General features: G+C 56.3%; 2 protein-coding genes and 1 long non-coding RNA gene across 4 annotated transcripts in view; all 3 read right to left on the bottom strand.

The window, feature by feature from the left end:
• LOC105494791 (bone morphogenetic protein 8b) overlaps positions 1-21,771 on the bottom strand; it is a 29,659-nt gene extending 7,888 nt beyond the window's left edge. For both annotated transcript variants that reach the window (XM_011763617.3, XM_011763618.2), the window contains exons 1-3: positions 20,949-21,771; positions 7,526-7,715; positions 6,958-7,106 (exon numbers count right to left, since the gene is read on the bottom strand). In XM_011763617.3, coding sequence (XP_011761919.2) covers positions 6,958-7,106; positions 7,526-7,715; positions 20,949-21,282 — 673 coding nt within the window. In that variant the 5' untranslated portion in view covers positions 21,283-21,771. The remainder of the gene's footprint in view (positions 1-6,957; positions 7,107-7,525; positions 7,716-20,948) is intronic.
• On the bottom strand, positions 2,161-4,002 carry LOC105494789 (3-oxoacid CoA-transferase 2). The gene has a single exon (XM_011763616.3). The coding sequence runs from the start codon at positions 3,905-3,907 to the stop codon at positions 2,354-2,356; it is 1,554 nt and encodes a 517-aa protein (XP_011761918.2). The 5' UTR covers positions 3,908-4,002; the 3' UTR covers positions 2,161-2,353.
• On the bottom strand, positions 12,043-20,942 carry LOC139362982 (uncharacterized). Its single transcript, XR_011622742.1, has 2 exons — positions 20,629-20,942; positions 12,043-16,396 (listed from the first exon to the last, which is right to left on the bottom strand). It is a non-coding gene; the product is annotated as an uncharacterized lncRNA (long non-coding RNA).
• Positions 21,772-22,066: the final 295 nt, after the last annotated feature.

Genomic DNA, 22,066 nt, shown 5'->3' with positions numbered 1-22,066 from the left:
AGACACAGGATAGAATGTCACATTAGATCAGTTACACCACAAACCCTCACAGAGCCCCTCTGAGCCAGGCCTGGCTTGGGTGCTGGGAACCCCTCTGTAGGCCTCACAGGCCAGGCAAGCCTGACTGGGGACCGCTGGAAGCAGATAATTCCAGTTCCCATTTTACAGAAGTAGAAACTAAGGCCCAGAGAGAGTAGCAACTGTATGTCCAAGGTCCCAGACCAAGGTGGGTCGGAGCCAGGATTGTCATATAATTTTCCAGCAAACAGCAGGGCACAGTTGGGTATGGCTGGGCGAGATGGGGGTGGCGAAGGGGACTAAAAGCTGGTCTCAGTTCAGAGCCCTGCATCTGGCAGGCCTGGAGAAGCTTCCCCACCCCCAGCCCTCTCCTTCCAGAGCTCAGAGCCTCCCTTCTCCATCAGCTCTGCTTCTTTCCCACCCATTCTTGGGCAGGACTCCCTGGCTCCAGCTGGCTGCAAGGAAGGCCAGACAGTCCAGGTGGGGGGCTCTCAGGCTGCCCAGCTGTGGGCAGACCCCTTCTAGAAAGGCAGAGGTGGAGGCCTAGAGGGTCACTTGTCTGCTTCTAGATACCTCGGCCTTTTCCACATTGCTTCTGGGAAACTCCTGACACCTAGGGCAAATCAGGTGCCCCTCGCCAGGAGCCCCAAAAGGCACCCCACTGCCCACTAGATGACATTTCATTTCAAGCCCCGACCCAGGCCATAGTCCCTGGCCCCTTTCCCACACCCCCAGGCTGTTCCCTCCATGAGTGCCAACTCTCCCTGCCCCGCTCTCCTTCCCAGGATCTGGCCTTTCCTGCAGGGTGGGGCTCCAATGGGCCCCTTGGAAAATCTGTCCTTGACCAGCGAGAACTTACTGCTCTGACCACATTCCCCCATTGGCCTGGGAACCCCCAGAGCTACACTTACGCCATGCATGCACCATGCCAGGCTTGGTTGTCAACAGCAAGCGCCCACACGTGCGCGCGCGCGCGCACACACACACACACACACACACAATCTTTTCTTAATTTTAGTTTTTGAGACTATAGATTTGGGAGGAAATGCCTCACAGCCTCTTGGGTTACAACGGTTCATCACACAAGCGGCCAGTTTGGGCCTCCATCCCAGAGAGGAAGGCCTAAATGTCTGGTCTGGATGACGCAGGAACAATTCAAATGAAGTTGAGAAAACTCATCTAGTCCATTGGTTAGGGTTCTAGAACTCCTCCTGTCCTAGGCTGTAGCCTTTGGCCACACACAGATAGAGGAAGCTTCCTGGTGGATTTCAGCACCCGCAGCCTCTCCCCTCTCAGTCTCTCCCATCACCCGGTCCCTTCCCTTGGAGATGGTCCTGCTTTCCTTCTAGAGACATCTAGAAGTTTGACATCTGATAGGTCCCAGGAGGAGAGATGTGGGAGGAGGAGGGGAGGCTTCATGGAAACAAATTTTAACAAGAAAGGCCCCAGAAGAAATATCAGCGAAATTCTGTCTAAAAAAGAAAAAAAAAATTACAGTAAGCTAAGGTTAATTGGTCCAACTCAGTGGCTCATGTCTGTAATCCCAGCACTTTGGGAGGCTGAGGCAGGTGGATCACTTGAGCTCAGGAGTTCGAGACCAGCCTGGGAAACATGGTGAAACTCCATTTCTACAAAATAAATAAACAAACAAACAAAATAATCAGGCATTGTGATGTGTGCCTGTAGTCCCAGTTACTCAGGAGGCTGAGTTGGGAGGATTGCTTGAGCCCAGGTGGCAGACGTTGCAGTGAGATCACACCACTGCACTCCAGCCTGAGAGCCGGATCCCGTCTCAAAAGAAAAAAAAGAAAAGAAAAAAAAGAACAAAGAAAAAAAAAAAACAAGCTTGTGAAGACAGCATGTCTTCCAATCACAAACTCACATCTTTGCTCGCCTATTTCTCACTGCAGTAGTAAAATGGCTCTTTAGGTATACTCTGGGTGGAGTGATTTTCTCCCTCATCAGTTTTTATCTCCATTTCATGGTTCGAGTACCAGGGAGGCGCTTGAATGAAATCCTGCTGTTCATGCGCTCGCGCTGTGCACGCTCTGTGTAAACATCACAGAGCAAAGCGGACACCCATTCCTCACCACTGCAGACCTGCGCCTTGCTGTGCTCGAGGAACACAGTGAGGAGCTGATCTGTTTTCCTGTTGTTTTTAATTAAAGTCGCAGCTCTCTGGAGGAGCACAGTCCACCTAGGGAGGAAAGTTGGAGGCCAGCAGCAAACGCCTCCCAGCGCTGGGTAAATGCATTCCTGCGGTAACCGACGTCCCCTGAGGAACCCGGTGGGACCCCCTGAGGAGTGCACCCCCCCCCCCCAGATCCGGGTCCCATCAGGGTGCCACCTGCTGCATGGGCCTGAGGTTCGGGCACACAGCAAAGGCACACCCCGTGCTCTTTTTGACGTCGTCCACGGTCAGGCCCTCCCAGAGCTCCGTCAGCGTCAACCCTCTCTTCCTGTGCACGTCAAACACGGCCTTCTCGGTGATGATGCGGTCCACGCACTGCTTCCCGGTCAGTGGCATGGTGCATTTCTCCATGATCTTAGGGATGTTGTCCTTTGTGCAGTGCTCCATGGTGACCACCACTCTGGTCTTCGGACTGGACACCAAGTCCATGGCACCGCCCATGCCTTTCACCTTCTTGCCAGGGATCATCCAGTTTGCCAGGTCGCCGTATCTGGAAACCTGCATGGCTCCGAGCATGGTTAGGTGGAGGTGTCCCCCTCGGATCATGGCGAAGGAGTCGTCGCTGGCGAAGAAGCAGCCCCCGGGAAGCACCGTGACGGTCTGTTTGCCTGCATTGATGACGTCGGCATCCACCTCATCTTCCGTGGGAAACGGGCCCAGGCCCAGGATCCCGTTCTCGCTGTGAAGATGCACGGTTATGCTGGGGCTGATGAAGTTGCTGGCCAGCAGGGGGATGCCTATGCCCAGATTGGCGTACATGCCGTCCTCAAATTCCAGAGCTGCGCGTCTGATGATGCGCGTCCTGGCGTCCTCTTTGTTTTTGGCGTCTCCATCTTCCTCTTTCCGGATCGTCAAGCGCTCAATTCGTTTCTCGTATTTCTGCCCCTTTATCACACGATCTACATAAATGTTTGGAACGTGGATGTCTTCTGGGGGGAAAGTCCCCACGTCCACGATCTCTTCCACCTCCACCGCCGTGACGTCTGCAGCTTTGCACATGGGCACGTTGAAATTGCGGGCGCTTCCCCTGAAAACCACGTTTCCTGCCCGGTCGGCCTTCCACCCTTTCACCAGGGCGAAGTCCGCCCGGATGGCGCGCTCCAAAAGGAAGTGGTTGCCTTGGAACTCCCTCACCTCTCGGGGCTGGCTCATGATAGCCCGGTGGCCGTCCGGGGTGTAGCGGATGGGGGCGCCCCCTTCCTGGACCAGGGTCCCGTAGCCCGTGGGGGTGTAGAAGGCGGGTACCCCGGCGCCCCCCGCGCGGATGCGCTCAGCCAGGGTGCCCTGGGGTGTGAGCTCCAGCTCCAGCTCTCCTGCCAGGTACTGGCTCTCGCACAGCGTGTTCTCACCCACGTAGGAACAGACGATGCGGCGGATCTGCCTGGAGGCCATCAGGAGGCCCAGGCCGAAGTCCTCCACGCCCACGTTGCTGCTGACCACCTGCAAGTCCTTCACGCCGGTCCTGAGCAGCGCGGCGATCAGGTTCTCGGGGATCCCGCAGAGCCCGAAGCCCCCGACCATGATGGTCGCCCCGTCAGAGATGTCCTTCACCATCTCCACCGGGTCCGTGTAGAACTTGGCGCGGGGCCGGGGACTGGTGGCAAAGCGGCGGGTGCAGCCCTGGGATAGCGCGAGCCCTGAGCCGCGGGCGGGGACCCCGCGCCCGAGCGCCGACGCCAGGAGCCGCAGCGCCGCCATGGTTGGCCCGGGTCAGAGGCCAGGAGAGGCGGTGTGCGCCCCGCGTGCGCCCCGGGGTCCCGCGTCACAGAGCAGGGAGGACGCCAGCGCCCTGACGCACTCCCGCCCAGCAGGTCTCCCCCGCCAGGCGCAGGCTCTAGGCCAGGCCCGCGACCCACCACAGGGAGGGGGCCGCTCCCCCACTCCGCCCTGGGCTGGGGGCCCCCGTGTCAGTTCTCCGTGTCCAGCGCACAGGCCCCGGGCGCAGGACAGAGTTGAGGTCAAGCTCCACGTGGAGGGCACCGGCCTGATCCCCTTCTGCCCCAGTGGAGCCTCAGGCACAAACTCCAACCGCCCCGCCCAAGCTTCCCCCAGCTTCCCCAGCTCATTAGAGACAGCAAATATCTAATGAGCAGGCGCTGCTGGGTGACACCGACGGTCATGACCACCCTCACTGGGCATCACTCTGTGCCAAGCACCCTCCTTTAATCCTGTGACAACACGGAGAGTGAGTGCCCCCCCCACTACAGTCCCCCAGAGCTCAGGTTCACCCCTCACTGTGAGAGTGGGGACACTATCCCTCACCTTCATCAGGAAGGGTCCCCGCTCTGAAGAGTCTCCAGCCTTGTCCTCTGCATCCCCCTGCCCTCTCCACCTCCCCAACTCCAGCTCCCTGCTCCAACTTGTGAGGAATTTTGCAGTTTTCTTCCCTCTGCACAGAATCACTCCATCACCACAGCAGGGTGCAGGCGTCTCCTCACCTGTAAAGGACCTGCCTTGTCCCGGGTTCTCTCCAGCCCCAGCCCATGTCTCTGCTCCCCTTCCCCAGCAAAGGTTCTGGAAAGAGCTGTCTCCTGCCTCCACTGCCTGTCTCCCTCCACCTCCCCAGTCAGACCCACACTCCACGGAGATTTGGGCCATCAGCAACCTCTGTGATGGCAAAACCCTCGGTCACTTCTCTGTTCTTGCCTTCAGTGCCCACAGCTGGACACAAACGACAAACCCTTGCTTCTGGAAACACTTGACTCTGGTGTCTTGGTCACCTCGTCCTCCAGGTGTCCTGCTCCCTCCCTGGCTGGTCTCTGTGGGCTCGCTGTGGCCCCTCCTTGTGAGGTCTCTGGATGTTGGAGGTCCCACTGCTCTGGGCCAGGCCCTCTTTCTTCTCCATCACTACCTCCTTCCCTAGATGATCTGGTCCCACCCCATGCTTTAAATCCACTTACATGCCAGCACTTCCCTTGCCTGGGTCTTCACGCTCACCTGTCCCTGGAATGGCATTTCCATGAGGACCAGTGAGCTCAGTAACATCCCAGGGGGCTCAGTGATATTCCAGCCAAAAAAGAACCCTTGGCCACACACCTCAAATGTGCCCTTCATTTATCTTTCCCCAAAAAGAAAAATCTATTGGAAAAAATCCACTGGTTCCATCCACACATCATTCAGGTTTCCTCCCGTTCCCTCACCTCCTCGCCAGCTATAAGCATGTCCTGACACTGAAATCGACTCATCTTTCTCCATCTCCACTGCTACCAACAGGCCGCTCACAGCGCCCACCTGCACCACTGTGGGGCCCCCACGAGTCTCTGTGACTTCACTCTTGTCCTTCTCAGTCTGCTCTTCCCACTGAAGTCAGGGGGTTCCTTATTTTATGCATATATTCAGTAAAGTTTTAATTTTACAACAGTTGATAGTTACATAAAAATTTGCAAAGATAGTACAGAGGCTGAGGTGGGAGGATCGCCGGAGCCCAGGAGTTGGAGGTTACCGTGAGCTGCAATTGCACCACTGCACTCCACCCTGAGCAACAGAGCCAAACCCTGGGGAAAAAAACCACACAAGGAGTTCCCATATACCTGGACCCAGTTTCCCCTGGGAAATGTTAATAGTTTACACTAGTAGGGTACCTTTCTCATAACTAATGGACCAATACTGATATCTTATTATTAAGTAAACACCATGATTGATCTGGATTTCCTAACTTTCCCCTAATGCCCTTTTGCTGGTCCAAGATTCCACCCAAGACCCCACATGCACTGAGCTGGTCGTCTTAGGTGCCTCTGGGCTCTTCCAATTTCCCAACCTTCCCTTTTTTTTGATGAGCTTGGCGGTTTTGAGAAGTGTTTGCCAGGTATTCTGCGGAACGCCTTTCTCTTTGGGTTTGATGGTCTTCTTGTGGTTGGACTGGGGTTTCGGGTTCACAGCGGGGGGGCCTCTGAAGCTCAGTGGTCTGCTCCTTCCCTTACACCCAGTGCACATGCCAGCCCCGTGCCGGTCACTGCAGTGGGGCTTCCTCACCTGGCTGAGGCGCTGCGCGTCAGGTACCCCACGCCCTGTCCACAGGGCACTTTCAGGAAGCAAGTCATTGTGTGGCCCACAGAAGGGTTGGGGAGCTCTGCTCCACCCTGAGAGGGGGTCATCTCAGAGGGTTCTCTTTTAAAACCTGAATCAGATCCTGTCGTCCACTACTGCTACTAAATAAAATCAACGACGCTAAGAACCTCACCGCCTGGCCCTGGTTCACCCTGACTCAGAACGGCCCCTGGGACCCCCGCCCTCACCGCTGCTCCATGGCGCCCCCTTGCCGGGCCTCAAACATGCCCATCTCATGCCCACTTTGGCCTTTGTCTTCCTACTGCTTGGCATAAAAGAGGCTCTCCCCAATTTCACCTGTGGAATGAACAAGGGCATGAATCCCCATCCTACAGAAGAGAAGACAGGGTCTGGAAAGGTAAGTCCCAGCCAAGGTCACTGAGGCAGGGCACTGCCAAGCTGGGCTTCAAACCCAGCCTCCTGGCCTCAGTGTCTGAGGATACAGCCACTTCCCCTCCTTCCCTTCCCAGGACAGAAACTCCCAGGGTGGAGGCTGCTCCGTGGGAGGAACCGCCTGCCTCCTGGGAAGCAGAGGGAGAGGAGGGAGCGCCCCCACTGGGCCAGACCTTGTGCCTTGGACCTCAGTGACCCTCGCAGCGGGCACAGCTGGTGAGGCCGGGAGCCCAGGGCCACAGGAAGCTGCTGCCTATGCTGGCACAGAGAAGCCCCAGGGGCTGCTCCCACAGAGCCCCCAGCCTCACCGTCCTCAGTCTCCACATAGAGGCGGAGTCCCAGGTCCTTGTGACGCTTCAGCAACCAGCGGTCACTGGCTGCTGTGACGTCCAGCACCAGCCAGCCCTCGTCCCCAGCTCGGAGCGTCTGAAGATCCAAAAAGAACAAGTCAGACTCCCTGTGGACACGAAAGAACAATTAACCGGCGGCCGGCACAGCTGCCTCTGTGTCTCCAGGACCCGCTGGGGGCCGTCACCGGGGCATCTCCTACCTGACTCTGCCTGTGCCCCTTCTGAGCCTCATCTCACCGCCTCAGCCCACAGAGGTGTACACATGAGGAAACTGAGGCTCAGTGGTTCAATGAGCTGTTCAAGTCCCCATAGCCAGGATGGCAGGGCAGGGACTTGAAGGCAGGACTGTCACTGGGGCTCTTCCCGCAGTGCAGGGGGCTCGGGCCAAGCATCTTTCCCATCTTTGAGGGTCTCTTTCGGGTCCTCTGGGAAGTGTTCCACCAACCCCCACTCCCTGCTGGGTTGCCTTGACCATGAGACTGTGAGGCGGGCAGGGGCAGGGGCACCTGGGCCAAGGGGAAGGCACCTGTTGGCCTGCTCCTGGACCACCTGGAACATGCTGACGTGGAGGGTCCTGTTGAGCAGGTGGATGCTGGGCACCTTGTAAATCCGGAACTCCGCAGCTGTGACCGCCTCCCCATCCGGGATCTGGGTCAGGTCAAAGCGGAACTCCTTCCAGTGGGGCTCCTGGTGGCCCAGGGCATGATCTCGCTCCACTAGAAGACAAAGCAGAGCTGGGCTGGCACTCGGAATGGCTCGGACTTTGGAGTGGGCAGAGCTGGTGTGAGCCACCGCCCCCAGCCACCCACCACTCAAGGTGGAGGGGACCCAGGGAGGCCTGGCGGGGCCAGTTTCCTTTTGTGCAAACGTTTGTTCCAGGCTTGGTCCCAGGGAGCAGACAGGGCTGAGAGGCCCTGCAGCCAGGCTCAGCCTGAGCCCTGCACCTGGCTGGTGCTCAACAGACCCCAGGCACCAAACCCCAAACTCCCATTGCTCCCCTTCTCGATCTGGCTGATCCTGGGACCCGGAGATGAGACAGAGGAGGGGGCCTCCTCTGGGAGCTTCCAGGCTAAAGGGAAGATGGACATTGGACCCAAGGCAGAAAAGGGCCCCGGCCCTGCAGGGAAACCTGGTAGACAGGGACAAAACCGACATCACCGACGGCATCTCGGGGGACACAAGCCATCCAGAGCCTGCCCACTGCCTGGATGGGAGGTGTGGCAGGGGAGGGCTCAGGGCTGACAGCTGAGCTGGGCTGAGGCATGAGTGCAAATCTGTCATGGGTCAGGGAGACGGGCCCTGCAGGGGCCGGCCAGCCAGGGCAGAGGGCCAGAGCAGAGGGGCCTGAGGGCAAGGCAGGGAAAGCAAGCACCAGGAAACAGCAGAGGGCAGGAGACCGACATTTCCTTTCTGGAACAAGGTGGAGGAGGAAGGAGGGAAACGTGGAAAGGAACAAGAAAAACCAGGGCAGGAGTGACAACTCCCGGAGAGGCCAGTCAGGTGCTGGGGAAGTTGGAGGGTCTCACTGGGCGGTGGGATCTGAGCAGGTGGCATCTGAACTGGCTTTGAAGGGTAGGATGGGGTCTTGGTAGGTGGAGAAGGTGGCGGGGAGGGTGCTCTAGGGAGAGGGGACCTCACATGCGCAGGGGTGGAGGCGCCCACAGGTCGGCAATGCTGGGGACAGCACATGAGCTCTGCTGTGGCCTGCCTGCTGAGGGTGCCAATCCCGGGCCAGGAGCCTGGGCTGTGCTTCTGGCCAGTGGGGAGCACAGGGGATGGGGGCAGCAGGGGGGCGGCGTGAGGGGCGGGGAATTAGAAGACACGGTGGAGGCGAGGGTAGAGGCCAGGCTGGAGGTGAGATGGGCAGCAGGGCCCCGTGGCGGGGGCTGGCCTGCCAATCAAACAAAGGCTGCAGTTGCGGAATAAAGCCCACATTTCCCCAAGTGTCTGGAAATACCCGGGACGCTATATTTAAGGAAGTCTCACTTTAGCATCCTGTCCCTCTCAAACTCTAGAAATCTGTGTTTCCGGAAAGCAGGGGTGGGAGCCGCCCAGTGCCTTCCCCAAAACCCAACACTGAGATTTCAATGATATGTTAGTCTTTTAAAAAATGTTCTCTGGTTACTGGGCTCAGTGACCACAGTCAGGTTTGTAAAAGCACCAGGCTGTGCGGGCCGAGGCGGATGTGGGGAGCACTTCCTGTCCTCGCAGTGGGGACCTGGTCCAGCCATGGGCAGGCGAACAGCTGTGCAGGGCAGGGGACGGGGTCAGATGTGTGTGGGCAGGAGGAGGTGGCCGCTCATCCCAGCCCAGGGCGGAGAAGGAATGACCGTGCCTTGTTCCACAGCACCCGAGGGTGTCTTTTGAAGTCTTACTTTTTGGTCAGAAATAAGACTTTGAATTATGTTTTTCTAAATAAATGTATTCTTTCACTCATCTAATAAGTTCATCATGTTTAATTTAGAAATACATTTATCCAGTTCTTACTGTGTGTACAACACTGTTCTGGGCACTGAAAATACAACAATGAACAAGATGGACATTGTCACACAATGTGTCCATGGACACACACATGGAGTTTATGGCCTAATGGAAGACATGAAATATCAACAAAAAGCAAGTAAAATATGGGATGTCGTTTCTTGGTTCTACTGTAAATGCTGTGAAGGAAACAGAAAAGGTTATGGGCTCACGAGTAATGGGTGCTTTTCACAGGGCTCCGCATGGCCTTGGAGAAGGAAAAAGATTAAGATCAGACTATTCTCTCAGGCGTTGCTGATAGGAATGCTGTGTAGAGGAGGAATTTAGCAACACCTAGCCAAATTACATATGAATTTACCCTTTGACACAAGAATTCCAAAGACATATTGGCAAAAATATGAAAAGACATTTGCAGAGAGCAATTCGTTGGTCACAGGAAACAGACCAAGCTATACCTGGTTCCACAGGCACCTCTAAATGTTTATTTCCTACAAAATCATAAAAGCTGCCCCAAATGGTCTAACGCTGAACCGGCTTCTGTCTGGGGAAGCAGCAAATGAATCTGCTTTCTAAACCACCTAAACCACCTTAATGTGACTCCCGGGAAAATAAACAATCATGAATCGCCAACCTGTGCTGATGGAACCCTCAGCTTCCTCCTCCAGCCTCGGATAAAGCAAACTTCGGAAGCAACCCCATGCTTCCAGGAAAGGCCCGGGTGGGCAGCAGGTGGCTTCCACTGGCCACATGTGGGGCCCTGTGCTTGCCACTCCAGTCTAGGCCTCCAGATGCCAAACTCTGCGACCCTCAGCCCAACATCAACAAGAACTCTGGCTATTTTTGTGCTCTGGGCAATTTAGTCTCACCCAGACAACCTAAATTTGTCTTATTTCTGACCAAAAAAATGGGACTTCAAAAGACACCCTCATCCTCCAACTCAGAACAGAATCTTGTGGCCTGTGAGCGGTCCCACCTCCCCTCAGACCCTCCCCAGCCCTGAAGGGCCCACAGGAAGAGTGTCCCAGGGCCCTCCCTGCGCTGGCCCTGCCATCTGTCCCTTGGGCCTCTTGTGCCTTCTGCCTGCAGACGCCTCCCGCAGAGTCCCTCCTGGAAGCTGCTCTCCCCAGGCGGCCCCGTCCCTCTCAGTCCGGCTGAGAAGCCTCCCAGTCCTCAGACCCCAGGCAGGTCAGGCTTTCAACCTCTCCTGGCCCCCATGCCAGGGCTTGCTGTCTCTGGTTCAGCTGTTCCTCTGGACAGCGAGCCCTTGGAGGGCTGGGATGGAGCCACGTGGGTGGACACGGGAGGCTCGCATGTTGGCTCATCGGCCGCTGTGTTCCAGGGCCCCAGAGCGGGGGTGCTCCAGCGCCTTCTTCCCAAGGGCCTCTTGTCCCCAGGACAGCGGCTCAGTGTCCGGCACTCAGAGCGCCTTGGGCTGGGTATCACTGCCAGTCTGGGTGTGGCTACCATGTCCCCGTGTGACTCCGTCAGAAGCCACCGACATTCCCATTGCTGTGGACCTGCCTACTCTCCCGGCCTGGCCCCTGAAGGTGGACAGTGGCTCCCCCAGAGCCCAGGGCACATGGGATGGGCCTGCCTGGCTGGTCCCACAGGCAGCAAAGGCGGGGGTTGGGAGGGGCCACTTCAGACCCAAAACAAGGCTTGGGCCCCACAGCCTCTGCAGGCCAAGGGAGGGTGGGACTCATGACCTGTTGGTTCTGCATCCTAAAGGGGCTTCTCCCACCCAGAAATCTCAGCACCGCCTCCAGGCAGGCCCAGGCCTCCATGCTGAGGTATTTCCAGCCGGGTCTCATCACTGGCTTGCTTCAAGGGCTGTTTCCATAAATGGTGCTGCTCTCATAATTACCAGTCCAGGCCTCAGACGGCTCTGGACCCCAAATTAAAAGGGAACACCCACACATACCACCACATCAAGCCCGCCAAGGCCAAGAATAGATCCCAGGAGATGTGAGCAAGAAAGATGCAATTCCTCCAGTGAAATCCCAGGAAAGAACTGAACTGTGGGAATTTTCCAGAAAGAAGTGGTCAGTGACACATCCTCTCTTGCCTGTGGGAAAGAGGTTCCGGGAGGAGGGGGGCTGGGTGCACCTCCCCACCCTGTGCCTCACCCCGGAGGAGCCCCCATCAGCAGGCAGGGGGTGGGCACATTCTTCGGTCAGAGCTGGAAAGGCCTTCAGGCAACCCTGCAGAGATGGGGAAACTGAGGCCAAGGGGGGCAGAGGGTTTCCAGGGTTAGATTAGAGGCCCGTGTCAGATTAGAGGCCCGTGATGTGGATGTTCACACTTGGGGCCAGTGTGAAACGAGTGGCCCTGGAGTTCAATGGGACATATTGGGATGGGGGGTCACCCGTCAACAAGGCCCTCCTGTCAACAGACACCTGAGAATGCCCGTGAAGCCACCTTCCTCCAGGCGGGGCCCTGCGGGGTCTTGGGGTCCCAGGGGAGGGCCCAGGGAGCTGTGGCACCCATTGTTAGCCCCCACACAGACAGGGAGGGCCGGCCCCACTCTGTCCCACCTGACCAGGCCCAGCCTTCTCCCCACTCTTGACACTCCCTGCCTCTTGCTGAGTTCCTCTTTCCCTCAATTTCCTGCCACTCAAGGGCTGGGTGCACCATGGGGGCGTGCCGGGAAAAGTCAGACTTGGTCCCTATTCTCAGGTTGTTCAAGGGATGCTGGGAAGTAGGAGAAAGGGGGCTAGGTGTGCCCCTGCATCACACAGACAGAAAGCGACTGGAATCCCAAGAGAAGTGCACGCAATGCAGGACAAGTGCTCTGGTGACAGTCGTAGTCACGTACAGGGCTTTGGAAGAAGGAGGCAGAGAAAACTTTCCTTGAAAACATGTTCAAGAGGGGTGGAAGAACTCTGAGGAAGAGAACTGAAGAGTCACCTAGGGAAAGGCTGAGAGGCGGGAGATGCTGTTCCAGGTCGCACTTTTGAAGCACTGACCTGTGTGTCAGGCACCATGCTGGGCACATGTGGTACCTCCTTTCTGTTCATGCTAACCTGACTGTGTTAGTTATCTGTTGCTAGGTAACTCATTATGCAAATGTAGCAGTTTAAAACAACAAACACATATTGTTGCACATTGTTCTCAGGGCCAATAATCCAGGAACTTAGCTGGGTAGGCCTGGATCAGGGTCTCTCATGAGGTCACAGTCAAGCTGTCAGCTAGGGCTGCAGTCTCTGAAGACTTAGCTGGGGATGACTGATGCACTTCTAAGCTCTGTCTTTAGCTGCTCACCATGTGGCCCTCTCCATAGGGCTGCTCACCTCATGACCTCCCCCAGAATGAGGCATCTGAGAGATGGAAGCCACAGTCTTTTATAGACTAATCCTGGCAGGGACCTATCACTAGGGTCATATTCTATTGGTCACACAGACCAGCACTGGCACATGTTGGAGGGGACACAGAACTCTGCGCATGCCAGGAGGCGGGACCATTGAAGGCCATGGTGAAGGCAGCACCACGACAACCCTGTAGGGAACATTATTCATCCCAGGTTATAGATGAGCGCACTAAAGATCCCGGAAGTTAACTGATTTGCACAAGGCCGCAACTGGAGGCATCCAAGGTGGGATTCAGGTCTAAGTCTGTCTGGACTCCAAAGTCTACATTCGTTTCTCCTCATTCACGGCCTCTCCAAGCTGCAGCTATGTCAAGGGAACACCAAGCGGTGCAGTTGACTAGAACGCTGAACTCGGAATGCCAGGCTGGGGAAACCTGAATTCCATTCTGGCTTGAAGGGACACACAGAAGTTCCTGAGCAGGAAAAGCCATAATGGGATTTTCACTTCAAGAACTGACATTTCAAAAACATGCAAGAGGCCAGGCGCAGTGGCTCACACCTGTCATCTCAGCACTTTAGGAGGCCGGGGTGGGTGGATGGCTTGAACCCAGGAGCTGAAGACCAGCCTGGGCAATATCATGAGACCTCGTCTCTATAAAAAGTGCTTAAAAATTAGCTGGGCATGGTGGTGGGCACCTGTACTCCCCAGCTACTTGGGAGACTGAGGTGGGAGGATCATTTGAGCCTGAGAGGTTGAGACTGCAGCAAGCTGTGATCGTGCCACTGCACTCCAGCCTGGGTGACACAGCGAGACCCCATCTCCCGCCAGGAGCCATGCCTCCTCTCCTTTGGCCTTGTTTGTCTCCCAGAAAATGAGAGAAGGATCTTGTCGGTCTTCTGCACTGTTGAACCCTCACACCCATGTTTGCCAAGTGGGTAATGGACATTTCTCCCATTTGGGGATCATTTATATTGAGTAGTCTTTGGGCCTCTCTTTCTCAGTAAATGAGTAGACTTTGGGTTGGGCTGGGGCTGTGCTTTTATTAGCCCCCAAGATAAACAGGAAGGGGAACAGCACACAGTAGGTTTGCAGCAGTGCTTGCTAAGGAGTGTTCATAGACTGCTCTTAAAGCCCTGAACGAGTCAACTTTCTCCATACCCGGGTCTTGCTGCCATCAACTTCCCCAGAACCCTGGTGTGCAGGGTCCAGGACTGTTGAGAAGGAACGGCTGCTGCTCAAGATAGAGCCAGCAGTTAAAGGAAATTACCAACTTTTGCTTCTGGTCTTGCCACTAACCAGCTGGCCTTGGGCTAAAAACAAATAAAGCTGACATTTATTGAGCACTGACCAGCCACTCTTTTCATAATTTTACACAAATTAACTCATTTAATACTCTTAATCATCCAATGAGGTAGCTCTCCCATTTTACAGATGAGGAAACTGAGGCTCAGAACATTAAATAAATTAGACTATAATCGTATAAACTGTATCTTAGGTTAAGCTCTCTGGGCAACAGACACTGAGTCAGAAAATTTACTGGGAAAACTGGAAACTTTACTGCTTTTTGTAGTGAATAAAGGGAGCAAGTTTCAGAAACAACCAAAACAAAGGACTCAGACAACTGTGACCGCACGGGGAGCTCTGGGGCTGGTGGCCCTTCAGAGCTGTCTCTCCTTAAGGCAAGGGGGCTGGGCACCGATACTGCCATAGACCAGCTATTGGATGTGGGGTGTCCCCAGGGATGGTGTCTAACCTCGGGCAGCTTCTTAGGGCTCAGTCAATCAATACCTAGAGAAGGGCCAGGCATGGTGGCTCACACCTGTAATCCCAGTACTTTGGGAGGTCGAGGCTGGTGGATCACCTGAGGTCAGGAGTTTGAGACCAGCCTGACCAACATGGTGAAACCCCATCTCTACTAAAAATACAAAATTAGCCGGGTGTGGTGACGGGTGAAATTCCATCTCAAAACACAAACAAACAAACAAAACCTAGAGAAGGACTCCCCTGTGAGCTGTCAGCAGCCAGCACTCCAGGCAGCTGGGTCGTGAGCGACTCAATGCTGAAGAGAAGCTCTGGGAAGCCCCCCACAGCATCCACTACAAGGAGGCCTAGGTGGAATGGGGATTTCACCCAGGCAGCCTGGGTCAGATCCTGGAGCTATGCTTTTTACTACTCTGCTCTAGGTCCCTAAGTAAATGACTGGGGGTCGGGGCATAATCCCACAGGTCCTTCCCTCATAATACCCACAGCCACTTATTGAGCAGTGCCAGACACTTGCTAAGTTTTGTTTTTGGTTTTATTTTATTTATATATTTATTTATCTTTTCAGATGGAGTTTCGCTCCTGTTGCCGAGGCTGGGGTGTAATGGTATGATCTCGGCTCACTGCAACCCCCATCTCCCAGATTCAAGTGATTCTCCTGCCTCAGCCTCCCAAGTAGCTGGGATTACAGGCACCCGCCACCACACCTGGCTAATTTTTGTATTTTTAGTAGAGACGGGGTTTCACCATGTTGGCCAGGTTGGTCTTGAACTCCTGACTTCAGGTTATCTGCCCCTCCTCGGCCTCCCAAAGTGCTGGGATTACAGGTGTGAGCCACCGTGCCTGGCCAGACACTTGCTAAGTTTTTATGTGCTATAACCTATTTAATCATTGTATTATGATACAGGCATTATTATTATTATTTAGACAGAGTCTCACTCTCCCAGGCAACCTCCATCTCCCGGGTTCCAGCAATTCTCTCCCCTCAGCTACCCGAGTAGCTGGGACTGCAGGTCCGCGCTACCATGCCCGGCTAATTTTTTTTGTATTTTTAGTAGAGACAAGGTTTCACCATGTTGGCCAGGCTGGCCTGGAACTCCTGACCCCAAGTGATCCACCCGCCAAGGCCTCCCAAAGTGGTGGGATTACAGGTGCACGCCACCACACCTGGCCAGATACAGGCATTATTATCCCAGTTTTTAAGATGAGGAAACTGAGATGCTGAGACTTTAAATGACCTGTTCAACAGCTCATAGCTCTCAAGCAGTAGACCCAGAATTGAAAGCCAGTGAGCCCCACTCCAGGGTCACTAACCACCACTCTGCTGCCCCACCTCCAGGGCCTACCCTCCTACAGCTGTGTAGCTGCTATCTGCTCCTGTGGGTCTGTGCATCCAGGACCCGGGGCCAGTCACTTATACTCTTTGAGACTCAGCTTCCTCCTCTGTGAATGAAGGCAGTCGTAATCACTTACTCCAGGGATGAGAAAACACTGCAGAAATGGGTAGGACTAGTCACTAGGGATCCAAAGTATGCACCGTTCTGGTGGCCAGACAGAACTTTGGGGAAAAGGGACCCACCTTAAACTCTTGGACGGGCAAATAAATACCTTTGGGCATACAGTCACCCTAATATTTGACTTTTAAGATGGATAAAAGATTTATTGTTAAATTGAAAAACAACAAAGTTGCAAAACAGTGAGCATTAATGTCCCATGCAGTTAAAAAAAGAAAGAAAAGAAAACGCTGGGCATGGTGGTTCACGCCTATAATCCCAGAACTTTGGGAGGCAGAGGCAGGAGGATCAGTTGTTTGAGACAAGCCTGGGCAATACAGTGAGATCCCATCTCTACAAAAGATTTAAAGCAATTAGTTGGACATAGTGGTGCACACCTGTAGTTCTAGCCGTTCAGGAGGCTGAGGTGACAACATTGCTTGAGCCCAGGAGTTCGCAGTTGCAGTGAGCTATGATCATGCCACTGCATTCCAGCCTGGGTGACAGAGACCCTGTCTCTGAAAATAATAATAATATACAAGTGTTAATATTTGTATTGATAAAATATCATGGCTGGTTGGGGGTAGGGAGTGCTGCATTAAAGGATTAAAACACTGATATTCTCTGAGGTACAGGGAGGATTACTTGGGGTTTCATATCATATGTTTCTGAATATATGGTCTGAGCTTTCTATAAGGAAATTCTGTAATTAATTTATATGATTTGAGTGTTCTAAAAGGAACATGCAGTAGTTCTATAAATCCCAAAACAAACATATTTTTTAAGCAGTAGTCTCAGTTTACATCACAGGTTCCCATTCAACACAGTCCATTTCAGCAGCACACACTGCATTTAATGGTGGGCCAGGCCCTGGGCTGTGTGGAGAGGCAGCTGCTATTCTGGAGAAGAGCAGAGGATGCAGAGGCAGGGAGACAGCCCGCTGTGTGGCCTTGGGAAAACCACGAACCTGCTCTGAGCCTCTCTCTCTTCTCTTTCACACACAGATGTGACGGCAATCGTGAGATACCAATGAAGGAACAGACGTGGAGGCTCTGGGCACATGGGCATCGCTGGGTATCATCTCACACCAACCCAGAACAGCCCCATAAGATGAGTATCTCCATTTTACAGAGGAGGAAACTGAGGCTTGCGGAGGCTGACTGGAAAGCCTAGATCACACTGAGATCAGGTGTCGGTGTCAGGATGTAAATTCTGTGTGTGTGGGTCTTAGGTCAGAAACCCCCAATCTAGCCCTGTTTGTCTCGCCATTGTTCAGCCCCTCCTGTTTCCAGATGGGGCGTGTGTGTCACCCGACAATTACCTTTAGGGCTCATATATGCATTATGTGTCTCTCAAACTAGAGAGTAATCTTCCTGAGGGCAGGGACTTTACTTTTTTCATTGTTGTATCTCCAGCAACTAGAACTGTGCCTGGTCCTTGGTAGGTGCTACAGAACTATTTGCTGAATGAATGAATGGGAAAATGAAACAGGTCCCTAGTAAAGAACCAAAGGAAGTGGCCCTGGGGCCCACGGAGATGGTGCCACCCTTCCAGGTTACATGGCTGGCAAGGGCAGAGCAGGACCCGGGCCAGGTCCTGAATTCCCACTCAGTCCTGCTTCTCCCAAATCCAGACGGCTCTGTTCATCAACACCCCGGTCCATGGCCACTGGAGACCACAGGAGCAAATCTGTCTGGTTCAGGAAGGGGTCAGGACGAAAGTGAAGCTGCCTGCATTCTGATCCTGGCTGGACTTCTGCCTGCTAGTCCTGCGTATGCCTCAGTTTCTCAATCTGGAACATGGGCACCTGCCTCTCCGCTGACATGGGTGGAGAAGGATTGAGAAGGAGTGTGCAGAGGTGGTCCTTCCTACCATCCTTCCTCCCTCAGGAGGGGCCGGGCCAGCCTGAGGCACTGGGGCCAAGCCATGGCGGTGTTGTGAGAAGGCGCCTCTGCCACAGAGCCACAGGGTCAGGGATGGGAGGCACCTTGCTTTTTGGATGCCATCACCGTAGAATGGACGAGAAAGCAGAGGCTCAGGGAAGGGAAGGGCCGTGGCCCAGGACATGCAGGAGTTAATGGCGGGCCCAGGCAGCACAAGAACCTGGGTCCTGCCTCCCAGTTCAGGGCTCTCCCCTCCCTGAGCAGAGAGACCAGGGACAGAATCCAACTGCTCCATCACTGTCCTGCCCAAGAAAGCCCAGGTCTACAGGCTGATATGGATGACAGGCCAGGTGGGGCCCCGGCTCTGACCCCAGCCCCGGCCTCCCATTGCAGCAGACTCTGAACATCAGGACGCAGGCTTGCCTTCCTAAAGCACCTGCTCTGCACAGAGACCTGAGCCATGGCGGGAGGCCTGTGAGAGTCCCACCCTCTGGGTCCTACAGGCTGCCATCAACAGCTGGGCCCTAGGGGCACCAGGCCTGGCTATTCAGGAGCCAGATGAGGCTGATAGGAGAGGTGGAGCTGGCGGGAGCAGGTGTGGGAGCCTGGGTGTGGGCGGTGACACCACAGCGACCCTGCTATTAGATCCCGTGGTGGCTCTGGGGCCGCCAACCTTCAGGGGCCTCCAAACACTGACAGCATCCTGGTATGTGTCTACCCGCCCCCACCTGCCCCACGGCCTCAGTAATTACCAGTTAAAGCTACTCTAACTGAGAGAGTTCTACTAGTGCAGTTAGCAGAGCAGAATAAAGAAGCCCTTCTGACAGCTGGCCACGCCCACCCGCAGCCTGGGCTTCCACTAACAACAACCTGCTTGTTAATCCCGCAGCGCTGGAGGCCCCGGGTCTGCACGAAATGCCCAGAGCTGGGGTGGGAAGAAGCTGGGATTTGGAATCCACAGCCATGGATGTCATACCGGATGTGCTGTGTGGCCCTGGGCTGGCCATTTAACCTCTTTGAGCCCATGAAACAGGGCTGGCAAAAGAGTCTCACATCAATTAAAGGAGGAATGGTAAGGCTGTGAAAGTTCACATGCTACTTTTCATTCTAAAAACAGGCACAAACATTTTTTGGTTGGCTTTTAGAATCCATTTCTAGGTTTTACATGTGTACAAGACACATGGAGATGTTCCTGTCACCTCCAAACTAGGCCACAGCTGGGAGGGCCTGGGGACAACAGTGCCCAGGTCCAGGTTCACCTTCTGAGGGGGAATGGCACAGGCTTTCCATTCCTGCCCCTCTACCAATCACATAACAACCCTGAGGACAGATCACCAGGCACCTCATTTTACAAGGAGCAACCAAGGCTGAGAGGGTGACGAACTTCCCTAAGGTCACACAGAGGGGTAGGCCCTGCGCAATTCCCAGCAACAGCCCCACCAGGCTGGGCATGTCCTGACCCAGGGGATGCCAGGGGAGGCAGGACATGGGCTGAGTGGTGACTCATTCTGATGGTCGACTCCCCCGGGGACATTCTTGGACGACTCCATCCACAACTCTTCTTGGTCCTGAGCCCAGTGTCAGCCTGTCCTGATGACAGAGGCCCAGTCCCAGCTTCACGATGGTCTCCTCTGTCCCACATCCCCCACCCTGTCCTCTAACTAGGAAGGCAGCATCCAGATCCCACCGGCCAGATTCCTGTGCCTGCACTGGGCGCTCACCGATGGTGAACGGCTGTCTCCTGCTGCTCACCTCCACCACCAGCTCTTGGGTTGTGGGGAGCAGAGGCTTGGCCATGCCCTCTTCTGCCCTAGTGTAGGAAGCAAATGGCTGACGGCCCCACAAAACCTGCTGCGGCTCAGTCCCCTGTGTTCTTCAGCCCAGACTCCTCAGAAAGCTCTCTGCACCCTGAAAACCTGACCTGACAACAGAAATGTCATCTCACTGGGCACCGGATGGACAGTCAGGCTTCCTGGCTGTCCTGGCTCAGCGGCTTCGAGGCTACACTGTCCTAGGCATGGCGCTGCCTCTCTGAGCCTCACTGTCCTCATCTGGGAGATGGGGATGAAGACCGTGGCTGTTATCAGGGTTGTCGTGAGGATGAAGAATTAATGGGGCAGTTACCCTCTCCCTCCTCTCAGCCCCACAGCTCCCCTACTTTGGGCTGAGCTGTGGTCCTTGGCCCCCAGACCCTGGCCTGTTGCTAGCCACAGACAGGAGGCAAAGCAGATGGGGGACCTGACCAACGGTAACTACACGACCATAGACCAAAGAGTTTAGTACTGGAAAAAAAATCTCTGAGATCTTAAGAAATAAATCGCTCCAGGCTTTGATACAAGATATTTGCAGACAGGAAAAGCCAGGCTTTGCCTCGGAGAACAAAGTGGGTCCAGCTACCCACTGGGCCATTCCACAGGTCCGGACACTCACCCTATACCAGATCACATCCGAGTTGTTGGGCCCAGGGTGACAAGGCCACAGTCCCTGCCCCACTGAACTGAGCCTGCTCCTTCCCCAGCCGCTCCCCTGACAGCCGCACCTCACCCAGGCTCCGCACAGGGAAGAGCCTGCTGGGGACTCAGGGCAGGCGAGTTAGCTCTGGTCACTCTGATGATGTGACCACAGGTTTCCACGCTGAACTTTGTCCCTCTCCTCAGTACTGCCCTTGTCACAGTGACAGCATCCCGGCCTCTGTTTACTCACCTGTCTCCCCAGGACCAGGCTGTCTGCCTGGAGCAGCCCAGGTGGGCAAGGACATCACCTGATTCTTACTCCTGGGTGTGTTTGGGGCAGGGTGAAGGCAGCGCCTGGGAGTCCACAGTTCCCCCCACTCTGCTCCTGACCACCCCGCAGCCCAGGGGGCCCCATGACCCTTAGACCTTCCCTATCCACGGCGGTCCCACTCCCCTGTGGTTCGCGTTCACCGTCTGTGACACCCCGTTCGGCCAGGGCCCGGCGGATGCGCGCACTCTCCCCTGTAGCCAGTTTACTCCGAGGGTCCCCGCGCGGGAGGCCGCACTCACCCATGTTGACGAAGCTCATGACCAGGTCGGCGCGGCCCAGGCGCCGCTCCGCGGGCGCGTCGTCCTTGTCGTCGTCGCCGGCCATGGCGTGGTACAAGTCCAGCATGAAGAGCGGCGCGGACGCGGGCAGCTGGGAGGCGGCGGGTGCCACGCGGGGCCGGGGCCGCCCAGGCAGCCCGAGCACCGACAGGATCTCGCGCTGCACGTCCCGGCGCTCGCGCGCTCCCAGACGTCGCTGGGGACAACCAGGCGGGGGTCGCAGGCCGGGGCCGCCCCCGCCCAGCGCGCACAGCGCCAGGCCCAGCAGCCAGAGCGGGCCGGGAAGCGCGGCCATGGCGGGCTGGGGACGCTCAGCGGGCGCGCATCGGCTCCGCGGACGCCCCTGGGCCCCGGGACGCCCCGACGGCAAGGAGGCTGGGCTTGGCGGGCGGCGCGGCGGGGCGGGGAGGGCCGCGTCCGCGGCCTCAGCACAGTCCCTGGAGCGCCCCCGGCGCGGCACCTGTCCTAGCTCCGGGACGAGAGGACTCGGACGCCACCGCCTCAAGGCCGGGACTACTCTGCGAACTGGGACTGTCAGCCAATTCGTCTGTTGCCGCCGTCCCCACCAGTCCGACTGTGGCCGCGGTCCGCGCAGCGCAGGGCCGACGGGCGAGCTCCGGCAGCCACCCGCGGGGCGCGATTCCCGCGAGTCCCTGCCGCGGCTCAGCCGTCGGTGTCGCCCGCCCCCATCCCTGGACTGACCAATGGAGGCGCGGGGGCGGGGCCTGGGCGCGGAGGCCACGCCCGCGAGTGACCAGTGGAGGCGGCCGGTGTCGCGGGTGGGGCTACCCCGAGGTGCGACCTCGGCGTGCCGGGTGGGCGGCCGCCCGGGCGAGGGGTCCGCAGCCTGGGCGTCAGCGTGGTCATGGCCATCGTGACTCCCGCCGCGGGCCTCGGCGCAGAGATCCTAGGGCCGCGGCGCCGTTCCGGTCCCGCCGGTGGTGCCACCTGGCCGCCCAACCGTGGCGTGCGGGGGTCGCCACCGGGCCCGCACGCAGCCGCAGTCCGGTCTGGAGGACTGGGCGGTGCCAGCCAAGCCCCGAGGGTAGGGCACGTTCCTCTGCCCGCAGCAGCCAGCC

Source organism: Macaca nemestrina, chromosome 1, assembly GCF_043159975.1.
Source record: "Macaca nemestrina isolate mMacNem1 chromosome 1, mMacNem.hap1, whole genome shotgun sequence".
Lineage (NCBI taxonomy): Eukaryota > Metazoa > Chordata > Mammalia > Primates > Cercopithecidae > Macaca > Macaca nemestrina.
The sequence above is the reverse complement of the archived record's forward strand: the minus strand, read 5'-3'. Positions and strand labels throughout refer to the sequence as shown.